Below are 16,516 nucleotides of genomic sequence, written 5' to 3' on the forward strand. Positions count from 1 at the left end.
AACGGAGAGTGACAGTGAGTAATGGAGGGCGATAGTGAGTAACGGAGAGTGATAGTAACGGAGGGTGATAGTGAGTAACGGAGTAATGAAGAATTGTTACAAGGTGGATTCCATGGGGAGGGGAAACGGATTTGATGAGGTGAGCATGAGGGAGGACACTGCTGGGTTTCAGAATGTTTGTTCAAAGTGACGCTCACCTTTCCGATGCCTTCATTAGCGGCCGACACACAGTTTTCAGCTCCGTTGTTTTTGCTGATTGTTCTCCAGAGTTCAGCGTACGTGCTGTCCTGCTCCAAAGGATTTGTGCCCTTGGCCTGAAAGTACTGGTAGACGGAAGAGTCCTTCACTGTGCCGTACAATAAATCAGACTGCTTCGCCAGGTCTTGGAAGGAGCTGGGAGTAATAGAAGGGAGGTGGAGAGCTTAGCATAGCCTAGTCTGACAAGATGCACAACAATCAAGTCTGTCATTATTGCAGCAGTTCAGTAACTTGCCCGCGTCTGGTGTTTGATACCGAGAGCAGAAGGTGAAGGTTATGGAGGGGAATGTAATTTAATGAGGTAAGCTATCTCAGATTCCCCCCCCCACCTTTAACCGTGTGCGGAGTATAGCAAAACTACCAGCCCCTCTTGTAACAGTGCTTTCAATGTTAACCAGTCCCACCATAAATATGGATTTCAATAAGGTTTAACAAAGTGCCCCATCTTTAATATCCCAGAGACCGTCAATCTTAATCAGATACCAGCCACAGCAGCAGGACCCGAACATCCCACGCACACTTGATGTTGGTGACTTGTTCTCGATCAACCCTGGTTACTTTCTGCTACCTCATTGGCTGCCTTCAGCCGATTATCATTCACTTGTAAAGCAGAAAAACAGTTCCCTTTTTAAAGAAAGATTTCCAGTGTGAAAAAATGAAGTGGAGTCACAGACCGGACACATGGGTGACATTCTCTGAAATGCGAGGCCAGTGCTCAGCACACACGCGTCAGAAGATTATCTCGATTCCAGTTGACACCAATGAATATTTAACTGTCAGAGAATTCTGTTCCCTGGCTTCATCTGGTCAATTTGAATTGGTAATTTCTTTTTTTTTCTACGTTTGTATATATTCATTGTGTATGTACTTGTAAAGGAATTATGAAAGATAAACTGTACTAGGCAGCACCGCACTCTAATTTTCTGATTCCTTTGTAGCTAACATCTGAAAGAATATTACTCAACCCACACGTAAAGTGGCAGCTTGTGTGTAAAGTGCCTCCTGAATTGTAATGCTGCCATTGTATTGCATTCAGTTATTTCCAATATCTGTGAGATAGCGAGACACAGTGCAGCAAGGTCATATAAGAACATAAGAAATAGGAGTAGGCTGTTCGGCCCCTCGAGCCTGCTCTGCCATTCAATAAGATCATGGCTGATCTTCTACCTCATCTCCACTTTCCTGCACTATCCCCATATCCCTTGATTCTCTTAATATCAAAAAATCTATCTCAGTCTTGAATATACTCAGTGACTGAGCCTCCACAGCCCTCTGGGGTAGAGAATTCCAAAGATTCACCACCCTCTGAGTGAAGAAATTTCTCCTCATCTCAGTCCTAAATGGCCGACCCCTTATTCTGAGACTGTGACCCCTGGCTCTAGACCCTCCAGCCAGGGGAAACATCCTCCCTGCATCTACCCTGTCAAGCCTTGCAAGAATGTTGTACAGTATGTTTCAATGAGATCGCATCTCATTCTTCTAAACCCGAGAGAATATAGCTCTAGTCTACTCAATCTCTGCTCATAGGACAATCCCCCTTTCCCAAGAAACAGTCTGGTGAACCTTCATTCCACTCCCTCTGTGGCAGGTATATCCTTCATTAGGTAAGGAGAACAAAGCTGTACTCAATACTCCAGGTGTGGTATCAGCAGGGCCCTATATAACTGCAGTAAGATGTCTTTACTCTTATACTCAAATCTTCTTGTAATAAAGGCCAACATACCATTTGCTTTCCTAATTGCTTGCTGTACCTGCATGTTAACTTTCAGTGATTCGTGTACAAGGACACCCAGGTCCCTCTGAACACCAACATTTCTCAATCTCTCACCATTTAAAAAATACTCTGCTTTTCTATTTTTCCTACCAAAGTGGATAACTTCACATTTCTCCATATTATATTCCATTTGCCACGTTCACTTAGCCTGTCTATATTCTCTTGAAGCCTCTTTGCATCCTCCTCACAACTTACATTCTCACCTAGCTTTGTATCATCAGAAAACTTGGATACAGGAAAGTGTGTGTTATCCGGAGGCTAAATGTCCAGCAAGCTCGAGCCACCGGCAAAAATCAGGAGCCGTTTTGTTAGGTTTTCTTCTCGTGGCTTTTTTTTCAACAGTCAGGCTCTGCAAAGTCTCTGTAGCTTAGCAACAGCTTCAGAGAGACGCTTCCAAGGTACAGGCCGACTGTTTAGAAGCTGTTGCTAAGCAACAGTATTTGTTGTCAGATACGGAGATGAAAAGCTCCGTATGCTTCAACATTAACGCTGGAGTGTCCGGCAGTTTTGAGGGAACGGCAACAGCTCGGTCCCGTCGGGGCCGGATAGCACAAAGTTTCCTGTATATTACATTTGGTCCACTCATCCAAATCATTGATATAGATTGTGAATAGCTGAGGCCCAAGCACTGATCCTTGCGGTACCCCACTAGTTACAGCCTGCCAACCCGAAAATGACCTGTTTATTCCTACTCTCTGTTTTCTGTCCGTTAACCAATCCTCAATCCATGCTAGTATATTACCCCACAATCCCATGAGCCCTAATTTTGTTTAATAACCTCTTGTGTGGCACCTTATCGAATGCCTTCTGAAAATCCAAATACACCACATTCACTGGTTCCTCCTTAACTATTCTTAGTTACAACCTCAAAAAACTCTAACAAATTCGTCAAACATGATTTCCCTTTCATAAATCCATGTTGACTCTGCCCAATCCTATTATTATTTTCTAAGTGCCCTGTTACCACGTCCTTAATAATAGATTCTAGCATTTTCCCTACTACTGACGTCAGGCTAACTGGTCAGTAGTTCCCCGTTTTCTCTCTCCCTCCTTTCTTAAACAGTGGGGTTAATTTTGCTGTCTTCCAATCCATGGGAACCTTTCTAGAATCTATGGAATTTTGAAAGATGACAACCAATGCATCCACTATCTCTATAGTCACCTCTTTCAAAACCCTAGGATGTAGGCCATCAGATCCAGGGGATTTATCGGCTTTCAGTCCCATTAATTTCTCCAGTACTATTTTTTTACTGATACTAATTTCTTTCAGTAACTCATTCTCGCTAGACCCTTGGTTCTCCACTATTTAAGGGAAATTTTTTGCGTCTTCTTCCGTGAAGACAGACACAAAGGGCTGAATTTTGCTGACACTCAGAGGTCGGGTTTGGAGGCGGGTCCGCTGTCAAACTAGCAAAGATTGACAGTGGGTAGGAAACCCGCTGTCAACCCGCCTCCACGCAAGTCTCCCAGGTGTCGGGTCTGTCTGCGCAGAACTGACCCGACACCAAGCGGGGGGGGGGGACAATTTAGATCATTAAATGGCTTGTTAACAGCCAATTTAATGTTATTTTGAGCCTAGCTTGTAATTTTACATGCTACCCCGCGGGTTACTCGCTGCTTGGGGAACACGCCAGCTCACCCTGACATGAGTTGATTCTGCTTTGATGTAGCGGATAACCTGACAGCAGCAGAAGTGGTATAAAGGATCCCATGTTGCAGCTGTTCAGTTTCAGAGCTCAAAAACTGTTGGTTACTGCATTTGTAAGACATATAGGGGGAAAAATTCCATTTCGCCCCCTTTGGCGTGCAAACTTCGCCGGGGCGCTACTTTTCGTGCCCCAGTGCCATAAATTCAATGGTAGCGCCCCAAGCAGGAGGCAGGGCGCTATTGGAAGCACTCCCCCTCCTTCCTGGGACGCTACCATTGAATATTGCGGCGCTACGTGCAACAGCAGGTCCGGGGCCGCGACTGAAGTTTGCGAGCGGGCCGCTGCGCACGGCGAGGATGTCATCGCCGGAGCCGCAGCACCACGGGGTACTACTGGCTACTGCCGCCACTAACCTCCCACTGAAATTCACCCAGGCGCTAGAGGCTTTGCGCCCCCTGTTAGTGCGAAAGGTGCAAAGCAACCCAATTTTTCTCCCATAGAGATTTCTTTAGCTTGCAAATGTTTAAAGCCAACTGTATATCCAGTGGCACCTCATTGGAACAACCTCTCTCACCAGTGACAGATCACTTCTGTCATCTCAACTGCAGCTGCCATCTATTGCAGCAACATCGGTGCCCTTGAAAAAAATCTCACCTTGGTTCTCTGAATCCCTCCACGATCAGCCCCAGCGCCAACATCACCAATAACAACACCAACCTTCTCTGCCATCACCTGATGCTGCATAGGACACAGGGCATCAGCACCTGACAACACTGCTGCCCGGGAGGCCAGTGATGGCATCACCATGGCCAGATTTACTTCACTTGACGCTGTAAACCCTGGCTACCACATGATGCGCCAGGTTGACACCACCCCACACCAGCACCGTAAGGCATCCCTACAATGTCCAAGCCATTCCTTTCACACTTATCACAATACCGGGGTGGGGGAGGAGTTATGTCTCAACAAAGTCAACATGGATTTACAAAAGGTAAATCGTGCTTGACCAATCTACTGGAATTTTTTGAGGATGTAACTAGTAAAATAGATAAGGGAGAACCAGTGGATGTGGTGTATTTGGACTTTCAGAAGGCTTTCGATAAGGTCCCGCGTAAGAGATTAGCGTGTAAAGTTAAGGCACATGGGATTGGGGGCAAGGTATTGACTTGGATAGAGAACTGGTTGGCAGACAGAAAGCAAAGAGTTGGAATAAACGGGTCTTTTTCCGAGTGGCAGGCAGTGACTAGTGGGGTACCGCAGGGATCGGTCCTTGGACCCCAGTTATTCAGAATATATATTAATGATCTAGACAAGGGAACTAGATGTAATATCTCCAAATTTGCAGACGACACAAAGCTGGGTGGGCGTGTGTGCTGTGAGGAGGATGCCGAGAAACTCCAGGATGATTTGGACAGGTTGGGTGATTGGGCAGAAGCATGGCAGATGCAATATAACGTGGATAAATGCGAGATTATCCACTTTGGTGGCAAAAACAGGAAGGCAGATTATTATCTGAATGGCAATAGATTGGGAGAAAGGGAAGTGCAACGAGACCTGGGCGTCCTTGTGCACCAGTCGTTGAAGGTAGCATGCAGGTGCAGCAGGCGATTAAGGCGGCAAATGGTATGTTGGCCTTCGTAGCGAGAGGGTTTGAGTACAGGAACAAGGATGTCTTGCAGCAGTTATACAGGGCCTTGGTGAGACCACATCTTGAGTATTGTGTGCAGTTTTGGTCGCCTTATCTGAAGAAGGATGTTCTTGCCATGGAAGGAGTTCAGCGAAGATTCACCAGGCTGATACCTGGGATGGCAGGAATGACGTATGAGGAGAGATTGGGTCAATTGGGCTGGTACTCGCTGGAGTTTAGAAGAATGAGAGGGGATCTCATTGAAACTTATAAAATTCTGACCGGACTGGACAGACTAGATGCAGGAAGGATGTTCCCGATGGTCGGGGAGTCCAGAACCAGGGATTACAGTCTAAGGATAAGGGGTAGGCCATTTAGGACAGAAATGAGGAGGAATTTCTTCACCCAGAGAGTGGTGAACCTGGGGAATTCTCTACCACAGAAGGCAGTAGAGGCCAATTCATTAAATATATTCAAGAAGGAGTTGGATATATTTCTTAAGGCTAAAGGGATCAAGGGGTATGGGGAGAAAGCAGGGACCGGGTACTGAATTTGGATGATCAGCCATGATCACATTGAATGGCGGAGCAGGCTCGAGGGGACGATTGGCCTACTCCTGCTCCTATCTTCTATGTTTCTATTCACTGGAAATCATTAAGACACTTCTCAAAGTGCGCACAGATCTGTCCAATAAGGTGAAGGGTTGAAAATATAGATTTCACTGTATGACAACACATTAACAGAAACTTCACATGGACATTGGCTAAACTTCTCAAGTGCCTACACTTGTGTGTTGTTAGTTGGTCTGCTTGCAGTAGGTTGAGGGTGAGTGTGAGGGGTGTCTGGTGAGATGGGGATGTGATAATGTAGATAGAGAGGGATGGGTGGAGGTGCAAAGTAAGTTGGTGTGAGTAAGGATGTGCAGGAGTAGGGTAGAGAAGGCAGAGAGATGGGGATGTGATGAATGGCACAGCAGGGTGAGTTTGAGTGTGGCTTTGCAGTAACGTTTTGTGATCTACTGAGATCATTGAAAGGTTTGCACCACTGCAGCCTGGTCCTGCTTGTGTCCTCCTGTGCAATGTGTAACCAGGCTGCGTTGATCTCCTGGGGAGGTCTCTTCTGCCCATGGCAAGGGAAGAGAATCTCCCTGCGTGCTGTGACTCCCTCCATAAGCATTTGGAGTCATGGGAGAGCCTGGGTGCCGCCCTGTGCCTTTGTGCAGTGCTGGTCAGTGTTTGCAGCGTGAGCCTGGGTGCAGCCCTGTGCCTTTGTGCAGTGCTGGTCAGTGTTTGCAGCACCTCAATGCTGGAGAACACGAACAGCACAACTGTCAAAATCAATGTGGCCGTGGTCCCTTTAAGGAAACCGGGCTGATGACGCATCATCAAATGAAGTCATCAGATGCGCTTCCTGTTAATTGGCCAGGAACCCCCGCAGGGCGGGGCTTAACAAGGCCAATCTACGGAAGATCATTTTCAGAGAGCAGCTGCAGGTGGGAACGGGACCGGAACCCGCCAACCATCTCTCCCGCCCCCATCCCGACTCCGCAGGGAAAATCCAGCCAAAGTATTTGTTTAATTTCTCTGCCATTTCCTTATTCCCCATTATAATTTCTCTTGTCTCAGCCTGTAAGGGACCCACATTTACTTTCGCTAATCTTTTCCTTTTTATATACCTATAGAAGTTTTTACAGTCTGTTTTTATGTTTCTCGCTAGTTTACTCTCATTTTATTTTCCCTTTATCAATTTCTGGGTCCTCCTTTGATGAATTCTAAAATCCTCCCAATCCTCAGGCTTACTGCTCTTTTTGGCAAAATTTTCAGCCTCTTCCTTTAATCTAATAGCACTGTGTAGAATGAACCACACAAATTAATACTCAACGAATCAGAACTGGGAAGAATAGCAGGCTAACGGAACAAGGGCCTTGAAATATGGTCCTAGAAATTTAGCCGCGCTACGCAGCCTATTAAGGCCACAAAATGGCAGGCAGGAAGTGCGCCGACCGCTTTATTGGGAAATGACAAACAAGCTGCATCTTTTGCCCAGGCCTGAAGCAGGCGCTCGACCCTTTAGCAGGTGGCATGGTGGCATAGTGGTTAGCACTGTTGCCTCACAGCGCCAGGGACCCGGGTTCAAATCTGGCCTCGGGTGACTGTCTGTGTGGAGTTTGCACATTCTCCCCGTGTTTGCGTGGGTTTTCTCCGGGTGCTCCGGTTTCCTCCCACAGTCCAAAGATGTGCAGGTTAGGTTGATTGGCCATGATAAAAATTGGCCCTTAGTGTTAGGGGGGATTAAATATGTGGGGTTACGGGGATAGGGCTTGGGTGGGATGGCTGTCGGTGTAGGGATCGGGTGCTAGGGTTTGGATGATCAGCCATGATCTCATTGAATGGCGGAGCAGGCTCGAAGGGCCGAATGGCCTACTCCTGCTCCTATCTTCTATGTTTCTATGTTTACACCGGAATCAGGGGCCAAACGGCAGCTGGACGTCCCCACTGGTTCACCCCGAGGCATCGTGGGCAACACTCAGGGAAACCAGCCCGAGGTGGTCGCCTGGCAACCAGACACATTACCTGAATGTGGAGCCAGGAGGAGCACCTTAAAGGACCCAACCAAAGCTCCCCCCCGACCCCCATCGCTCCCCACACCGCCACCGCTCCCGATCCCGCTCCCACCTGAGCAGTGGCCTGTTTCTGTGCTGTAAATACTGGGCAGCACTCCCTCAGTGTCAGCCTGGGTCATGGGTTTGAGTCTCTGGAGTGGGGCTCGAACCCACAACCTTCTGACTCAGCGGCGAGAGTGCTGCCCACTGAGCCACGGCCGACACAAAGTCTGAATGCTGCAATATTCATGTTTTGTCTGAGTGGAATATAAATCTGGATTTAGTCCCTGGTGTGTCTGAACTTTCTATTCACTAGGCTCCTGTGTGTGTGCCCTGTGGCACTGCAGGAATGACTCTTGTTGCAATGGCGGCACTCGGAGATCGTGCCTGGGGATGGCGGTGCCCTTCGAGCCCTGGCAAAGACGGAGCCCCGCTGGAGGAAGCGGTTCAGTCTCCGCTGTCCCACACTCTCCCTCATCCAGCCTCAGCACTGGGCTTCACCCAGACTGCAGAACGAGCTGCTGTGGATTGTGGAGCTCATGATCACAACCCTCAGACACACAATAGCCAACATCTGCTGTTGACACAGATAAAAAAATGAATCTAGGCGATGACAGAACAGAGGACTGGATAAAGCCAATTTATTACTGGCAGCTTTACTTCCCCCACACGCAGTGGGGGCGGTCACTCTATTCTAGTTATTACTGTCTCACGAACCATTTTGTTTCCAAGAAATACCAAGAAAGATAACAGTGACAACCTTCAGCAGAAGGAAACAGTCCAACAGCAGAATGAGCAACTGTACAAGCTGCACTTCACTGAACACTACTGCCTGGTGAGACACAGAGCATCAGCCAGGCAGCGATTGTGCACAGGGAGGAGAGAGAGGGAGGGAGAGAGGGAGGGAGCCAGAGAGAGGGAGGGAGCCAGAGAGAGGGAGGGAGACAGAGAGAGGGAGGGAGACAGAGAGAGGGAGGGAGACAGAGAGAGGGAGGGAGACAGAGAGAGACAGAGACAGAGAGAGGGAGAGAGAGAGAGGGAGGGAGACAGAGAGAGGGAGGGAGAGAGAGAGAGAGGGAGACAGAGAGAGGGAGGGAGACAGAGAGAGGGAGGGAGACAGAAAGAGAGAGACAGAGAGAGAGACAGATAGAGAGAGGGAGAGAGAGACAGAAGGAGACAGAGAGAGGGAGACAGATAGACAGAGAGAGGGAGAGAGAGACAGAGAAGGAGACAGAGAGAGAGGGGGGGAGACAGAGAGAGACAGAGAGAGAGACAGAGGGGGAGACAGAGAGAGAGGAGAGAGAGAGAGACGACTGTCAACAGGTACAATAACGGAACAATATTAGTGCAAGGCAACCTCGACAACTTTGAAACGACCTTCAAGACACTGAAAGAAATAACTGAGAGGGGAAGGAACAGCCCCAGAGTGGCTAACAGGGGAAAAGCGACCCGCACTCCCCCCACCATTGACAACTCACCAGGAGTAAATCAGCCTGGTCAGGAGGTGAACGAGCCACACAGTTCTAACCAGACACTAACCCCAGGGACCCACAGCCACATGATACAACTGACAAACCCCCAGCGTAATTACCAGGGAGGAAGCCACACATAGTCCCCCTACCAATTCCAGCTCACCAAGAGAAGAGCAGCCTAGCCAGGAAGTGAGTGAGCCTTCCAGGGCCGACCAGACACATACCCCGGGATCACACAGCCAGATACAACTAAAGGATAAATTTAATCAGTTAGAGACAGAGATGGTTAAACTTAGAGAGGAGGTCCTTAAAATGAAACACGAACAAAAGCAAGAGAGGGAGAGATACAGGAGAGAGCTGAATCTACTTGAGAATCAGGTGAATCTACTTGGGAATCAGGTGAAAGAGCTGCAGGAAAACAAAGAGAGCCATAGAGGAGAGATAACACCATTAGACCAGCAGCCAGAGGCTAGAGATAAGACAATACAGAGCCCGACTGAACAGCTGCACTCCCACACTGAACAACAGCAGCAGACACACAATACAAGGGGTGCCACACAGACTGACCAGCATACTGAAGCTCAGTCTTCCCCACCACCGTGGAACCGCAAGCGAGCCGCTCACAAGAGGAGCGCACACACCAGACACGACCACCCCAGCCCAACACACACGCTATGAGTCCAGGCGAAAGCCACCAGACAGTAAACACAAACAAGGCTGACATCGTAATACTCATAGACTCAAATGGGAAATTTCTATGGGAGAAAAAGCTCTTCCCTAGAAGTAAAGTAGAAAAGATCTGGTGCCCAACAACAGACAGAGCCATGGAATGGCTGACCAAAACCCGATTAGGCTCCCACCAACACATAATAATACACACGGGCACAAATGACCTAAAGGCCCAGCAGAAAGAGGTAGCAACATCGCTCAGGGCAGTGATTAGGAAGGCAAGCAATACATTTCCAAACACTAGAATCACTGTTTCCACAATATTGCCGAGAACAGACTTTAACAGCAACACAATTCATGAGATAAATGCCAGCATAGCAAGAGACTGTGAATCAAAACACAACGTGCACCTGGCCCAACACCCCACCCTCGATGAGGAATGTCTTTACGACCGCGTCCACATCCACAGGAAACGAATATCGATCTTTGCTAAAGCCCTGAAGGACGTCGCTTTTAACCGGGTCCATACCCAGACTCCAAGAGGACCCCCCCGACCACCAGAGATCAGCGGGGTACATACCAGGACCACTACAGAGACCACCACCACACCAACCGGTACCAGAGAGGATCCCCATGCACAACAACATCAGACCTGCACCACTCCTGTCCCACAGGGGAACAGGACCGCTCCCAGCCAGACAGAGGGAGAGATGCACAGGACGTACGCAATACCTCAGACAGAGACAATCCATTAAGAGACAATAAGCAGATGTGCAGCAGCATCTACTTCCGCCTTATGGATCAGAAAATGAAAAAAATCAAGGACTAATTAATAGAAAGAACTGTAACCAAGTAGTATTAGCATTTATAGACAACTGAGATATCTTTTTTTCCCACATTTAGACACGACAAACACATATCATTCTTTAACATATCATAGTAAAAGATCAAACTTAACATGAAATCCTTATATATTTCGACCTGGAATATCCAAGGTCTACGCTCTTCGGTGCTCGACGTGAAGAGTAGGACCCCAGAGTTCATAGATGAAACTAAAGATCTAGATATTATCATTTTACAGGAAACTTGGTATAAAGGAAAAGGACACACTGGCCGTCCCCAAGGGTACACAGAGCTGGTGGTCCCCTCCAATAAATTACCAGGAGTAACCCAAGGCAGAGACTCCGGAGGCATACTGATTTGGTTTAAAACAGAGCTTAAGAATTACATCAAATTTATAAAAAATGGCGAAAACCACATGTGGCTCAAAATTGAGAGGGAGATTATCTCTAACACCCAAGATGTTTTCATTTGCGCACTCTATATCCCCCCAATGGAATCCCCGTACTTTAAAGAGGACACCTTCTCCAACATTGAGGGGGAAATTATCCAATACCAGGCCCAGGGGAACGTGTTGATCTGTGGTGACCTCAATTCAAGAACTGGCGAAGAACCAGACTTCACCAATAATCAGGGAAACAATTACATATTCGGGAATAGCCACTTCGATATCCCTTCCCTTCCATACAGGCATAACTGCGACAAGCAGACAAATACCAACGGAAAACAGCTCCTGCAGCTCTGTCGAAGCCTGGGTCTGTACATTGTCAATGGTAGGTTCATAGGAGACCTCCTAGGAAGATCGACCTATTGCTCACCTCTTGGCTGCAGCACCGTAGACTATATGATTACGGATTTGGACCCATCCTCTTTCAGAGCATTCACAGTCAAACCACAAACAACACTGTCAGATCACAGTCAAATTACTATGTATCTTAAAAAGACAGAAACAAACACAGAAACACAACCCAGTAAACTGTACAACACCAAAAAATCGTACAGATGGGCCAAAAACGACACGGAAAAATACCAGAAAGCAATTAGCAATGAATCAACTCAAGCTCTCTTGGACACCTTTCTGGATAACATATACACTCACAATAAAGAAGGCGTAAACCGGGCAGTGAATAACCTAAACAATATTTTTGATAATTTGGCAACAAGGTCAAACTTGAAAGCTCGCAAGAACAAACCCAAAACAAAAAACTATGAAAAATGGTTTGACCCAGATTGCCATAACATGAGGAAAAAACTTAGAAAAATATCAAACCAAAAACACAGACATCCAGAAAACGAGGAATTACGCCTTACTTATTGTCAGACACTAACACAATACAGAAACACACTCAGAACCAAAAAAGAGCAATATATTAAGAATACACTCAGCTCCATTGAGGAATCCATTGATTCCAATTGTTTCTGGGACAACTGGAATACATTACACAAAAAACAACACGACGAATTGGCCATTCAAAATGGAGACACATGGGAAAACCACTTTGAAAAATTATACCAGAAAAACACACTAAGGCCAGAGCAACACCAAATATGCAAAAAACTGGAAAAGCTCAAAATGGCCATAAAAGATAACCAAAATCCGCTAGACTCCATAATAACAGAAAAAGAACTTTTTGAAAAACTCAAGGACCTGCGACCAGGAAAAGCTTGCGGGGCAGACGGCATACTAAGTGAGATGATTAAACACACAGACGATAAAATGAAACTGGCTATCCTAAAACTCTTCAACTTAGTTCCGAGTGTCGGTTACTTCCCTGATATCTGGAACAAAGGACTCATAACGCCCATATACAAAAGTGGGGACAAAGTCGACCCAAATAACTATCGAGGCATCTGTGTAAACAGTAACCTTGGGAAGGTATTCTGTAGCATCATAAACAAAAGACTTATAAACTTCCTTGAGGAGCACAATGTCTTGAGTAAAAGCCAAATTGGATTCCTGCCAAACTATAGAACATCAGATCATATCTTCACCCTCCAGACCCTAATTGACAAACACGTTCATCAAAACAAAAGCAAAATCTACGCATGCTTTATAGATTTCCAGAAGGCTTTCGACTCCATCTGGCATGACGGTTTATTCCTGAAACTTATCGAAAGCGGGGTAGGGGGAAAAACATATGATGTAATTAAATCAATGTATACAAACAACAAATGTGCAGTTAAAATTGGAGACAAAGAAACAAAATACTTCCCACAGGGGCGGGGGGTGACGCAGGGCTCGCCAATCTCACCGACACTCTTTAATATTTACATAAATGAATTGGCAAAACTACTTGAACAATCTACAGCACCCGGCCTCACCCTATATGTATCCAAGGTTAAATTCCTCCTCTATGCAGGCGACCTGGTTCTGCTGTCACCAACTAAGGAGGGTCTACAGCAGAACCTGGATCTGCTGGAGTCGTACTGCCAGACTTGGGCCCTGACAATAAATCCCCAAAAAACCAAAGTCCTTGTGTTCCAGCAAAGATCCAGACATCAGGGACCCAAAATAAATTTCACACTAGGAACAACCAAAATTGAACAAACCACGAACTACACATACTTGGGCTTAAAAATCAGTTCTATGGGAAATTTCAAACTGGCTGTGAATGAACTGAAAGAGAAAGCAAGAAGGGCTTTCTATGCCATTAAAAAATCAATCCAAATAGAAATCCCAATTAGCATTTGGCTCAAAATTTTCAAATCAGTAATTGAACCAATTGCACTCTATGGCAGTGAGGTGTGGGGACCGCTAACACAACAAGAATTTGCAAAATGTGACAAACACCCAATTGAGATCCTACATGCAGAATTCTGTAAAAGTATCCTCCGGACTCAAAGGAAAACCGTAAGCAATGCATGCAGGGCAGAACTAGGCCAATATCCATTAATAATCACTATCCAAAAAAGAGCCACCAAATTTTGGAAACACCTAGAAATGAGCAACCCCCAATGCTATCATTACGAAGCCCTGAAATGCCAAGAGAGGACCATAAAGAAGAATACCCTCAGTCAACTAGTCCTGGGACTCAGTGAAGTAACTACTAACACTTAACAATAACCGGCCCCAGGACAGTGACAGCGTAACACAAAGAATTCGACCCAACACAATCGTCGCTAAGCAAAAGGAAAAATATCTGTCATATTGGGCAGAAACAAAAAAAACCCAAAGCAAACTCAATTGCTACTTGGCCCCAAACAGACAATACAACATGGCTGATTACCTGACCATGGTAAAGGATAGCAAACTGAGAAAAACTTTGACAATGTACAGACTTAGTGAACATAACCTGGCGATCGAAAAAGGTAGACACAGACAGACCCGGCTACCAAGAGAGGACAGGATATGCTCTCATTGCAGTCAGGGAGTGGTGGAGACAGAGATGCACTTCCTCACAGCTTGTAGAAAATATCAGGGCATAAGGGAGAATTTCTACCCAAAATTCACAAAAATATGCCCGGAATTCAGAAATTTGAATGACGACCAAAAACTCCCATACCTGCTAGGGGAAGAGAGAAATTGCGTAACACTAGCGGCACACTATGTTACAGCTTGCCATAAACAGACGGACAACCACTAAATATAAGAAAAGAGTATATATAAATTATATGAAAGTATATTTATACACTCGGGGATATATCTGTTTATACACTGTATGGATAGATCTATATTTTTGTGAACAAACATGAATGTTTTCCGATGCTTTGGCAACATAAGATGTAACTTGTCATGCCAATAAAGCGATTTGAATTGAATTGAATTGAGAGGAGACAGAGAGAGAGAGAGGAGACAGAGAGAGAGAGAGGAGAGAGAGGGGGAGACAGAGAAGGAGACAGAGAGAGAGAGAGGGGGGGAGACAGAGAGAGAGGAGAGAGAGACAGAGGGGGAGACAGAGAGAGAGAGAGACAGAGAGAGAGGAGACACAGAGAGAGAGGAGAGAGAGAGAGAGAGGAGAGAGAGAGAGAGGAGACAGAGAGAGAGAAAGAGAGAGAGAGAGAGAGAGAGACGGGGGTTGGGGGGGGGGGGGAGAGTAACCCAGCAGAACAGGCCTCACTAAATTCTGCTTCCACTCCATCTTGTTTATATCTCGATCTCTCCACAAGTGCCTGTGCTTGAATAAACTATCCTTCCTCCCTATTCTGTAGTTTTCATGTATTTTCAATAAATCTTTTAGCTTTTTTTAATTTCTCATTTTGCAACAGGAATAATTCAACCAAAACACATCAGAGACACAGTAAGGACAGCAGGGATTGGTGCATTTTAACTACGTTCACATAGCATCCAATCAACTCATCAATCAATCAGCTCTCGCGCATTTAGCCAATCAGCTGTCTGATTGCCCTGTCGGCAGTGAATGAGCCGAGCCAGGAGACTGCGAGAAACGTCGGTCCACAGGCCACAGACTGTTTGGGGACTGGCGTCTGGCCTTCACTAGAAGGATGCAACTGGCCGGGAATGTTTGATCTCCTGGCCCGAAAAACTGCTGACTGCATCAAACCTTCTTTTATAATTCAATATGCAGAACACAAAGTCCTGGCTGACACTCCAGTGCATTACTGAGGGAGCGCCGCACTGTCGGAGGGGCTGTACTGAGGGAGCGCCACACTATCGGAGGGCCAGTACTGAGGGAGCGCCGCACTGTCGGAGGGCCAGTACTGAGGGAGCGCCGCACTGTCGGAGGGTCAGTACTGAGGGAGTGCTGCACTGTTGGAGGGGCAGTACTGAGGGAGCGCCGCACTGTTGGAGGGGCAGTACTGAGGGAGCGCCGCACTGTCGGAGGGTCAGTACTGAGGGAGCCCTGCACTGTTGGAGGGGAAGTACTGAGGGAACCCTGCACTGTCGAAGGGGCAGTACTGAGGGAGCCCTGCACTGTCGAAGGGGCAGTACTGAGGGAGCCCTGCACTGTCGAAGGGGCAGTACTGAGGGAGCCCTGCACTGTCGGAGGGGCTGTCTTTCGGATGAGACATTAAACCGAGGCCCCGTCTGCTCTCTCAGGTTGACATAAAAGATCCCATGGCACTATTTCGAAGAAGAGCAGGGGAGTTCGCCCCGGTATCCTGGCCAACATTAATCCCACCATCAACATCAATAAAACAGATGATCTGGTCAGTATCATATTGCTGTTTGTGGGAGCTTGCTGTGCGCAAATTGGCTGCCGCGTTTCCCACATTACAACAGTGACTCCACTTAAAGTACTTCATTGGCTGTAAAGCGCTTTGGGAATCTTTCTTGTATTAGCACCAGGCTATCTCCTGGGAGGCAGTTGTTACCCGTTGTGTCCGCACGGGGACTCTGAGCCCGTTGCTTTTGATGCCCATGTCTTTGAATCAGGTTGATCCATAAATAGAAATAAAAGCAGAAATAGTGAAAACAGCTGGAAGCAGGGGAGCCAGCGCCTGAGCAGCCTCTTCATTCCCCGCACAACCTCAGATGGAGCTTGCTGGTCTGGTGAAAACAGGACCATCAGCAAACTCGGTGGGAGGGAGGGTCCCTGAAATATTAACAGCCCTAAAAGCAGGGATCAACGGGGGGCGGGGGCGGAACAGGGGAGTCCAGGACAGAATAATCCCACTTGGCTTTCTGGGTGGAGCAGGATAGATGGGCTGAATGGACGTCCCTCA

At 47.0% G+C, this 16,516-nt stretch overlaps 1 protein-coding gene across 2 annotated transcripts in view; it reads right to left on the bottom strand.

The window, feature by feature from the left end:
• Positions 1-16,516, bottom strand: part of LOC147098708 (glutamate receptor ionotropic, delta-1-like) — a 563,200-nt gene that overhangs the window by 10,110 nt on the left and 536,574 nt on the right. For both annotated transcript variants that reach the window (XM_085970762.1, XM_085970761.1), the window contains exon 11: positions 198-393. In XM_085970762.1, coding sequence (XP_085826888.1) covers positions 198-393 — 196 coding nt within the window. The remainder of the gene's footprint in view (positions 1-197; positions 394-16,516) is intronic.

Source organism: Somniosus microcephalus, chromosome 29 (genome assembly GCF_052327205.1).
Source record: "Somniosus microcephalus isolate GS21.2 chromosome 29, FLI_Smic_1.0, whole genome shotgun sequence".
Lineage (NCBI taxonomy): Eukaryota > Metazoa > Chordata > Chondrichthyes > Squaliformes > Somniosidae > Somniosus > Somniosus microcephalus.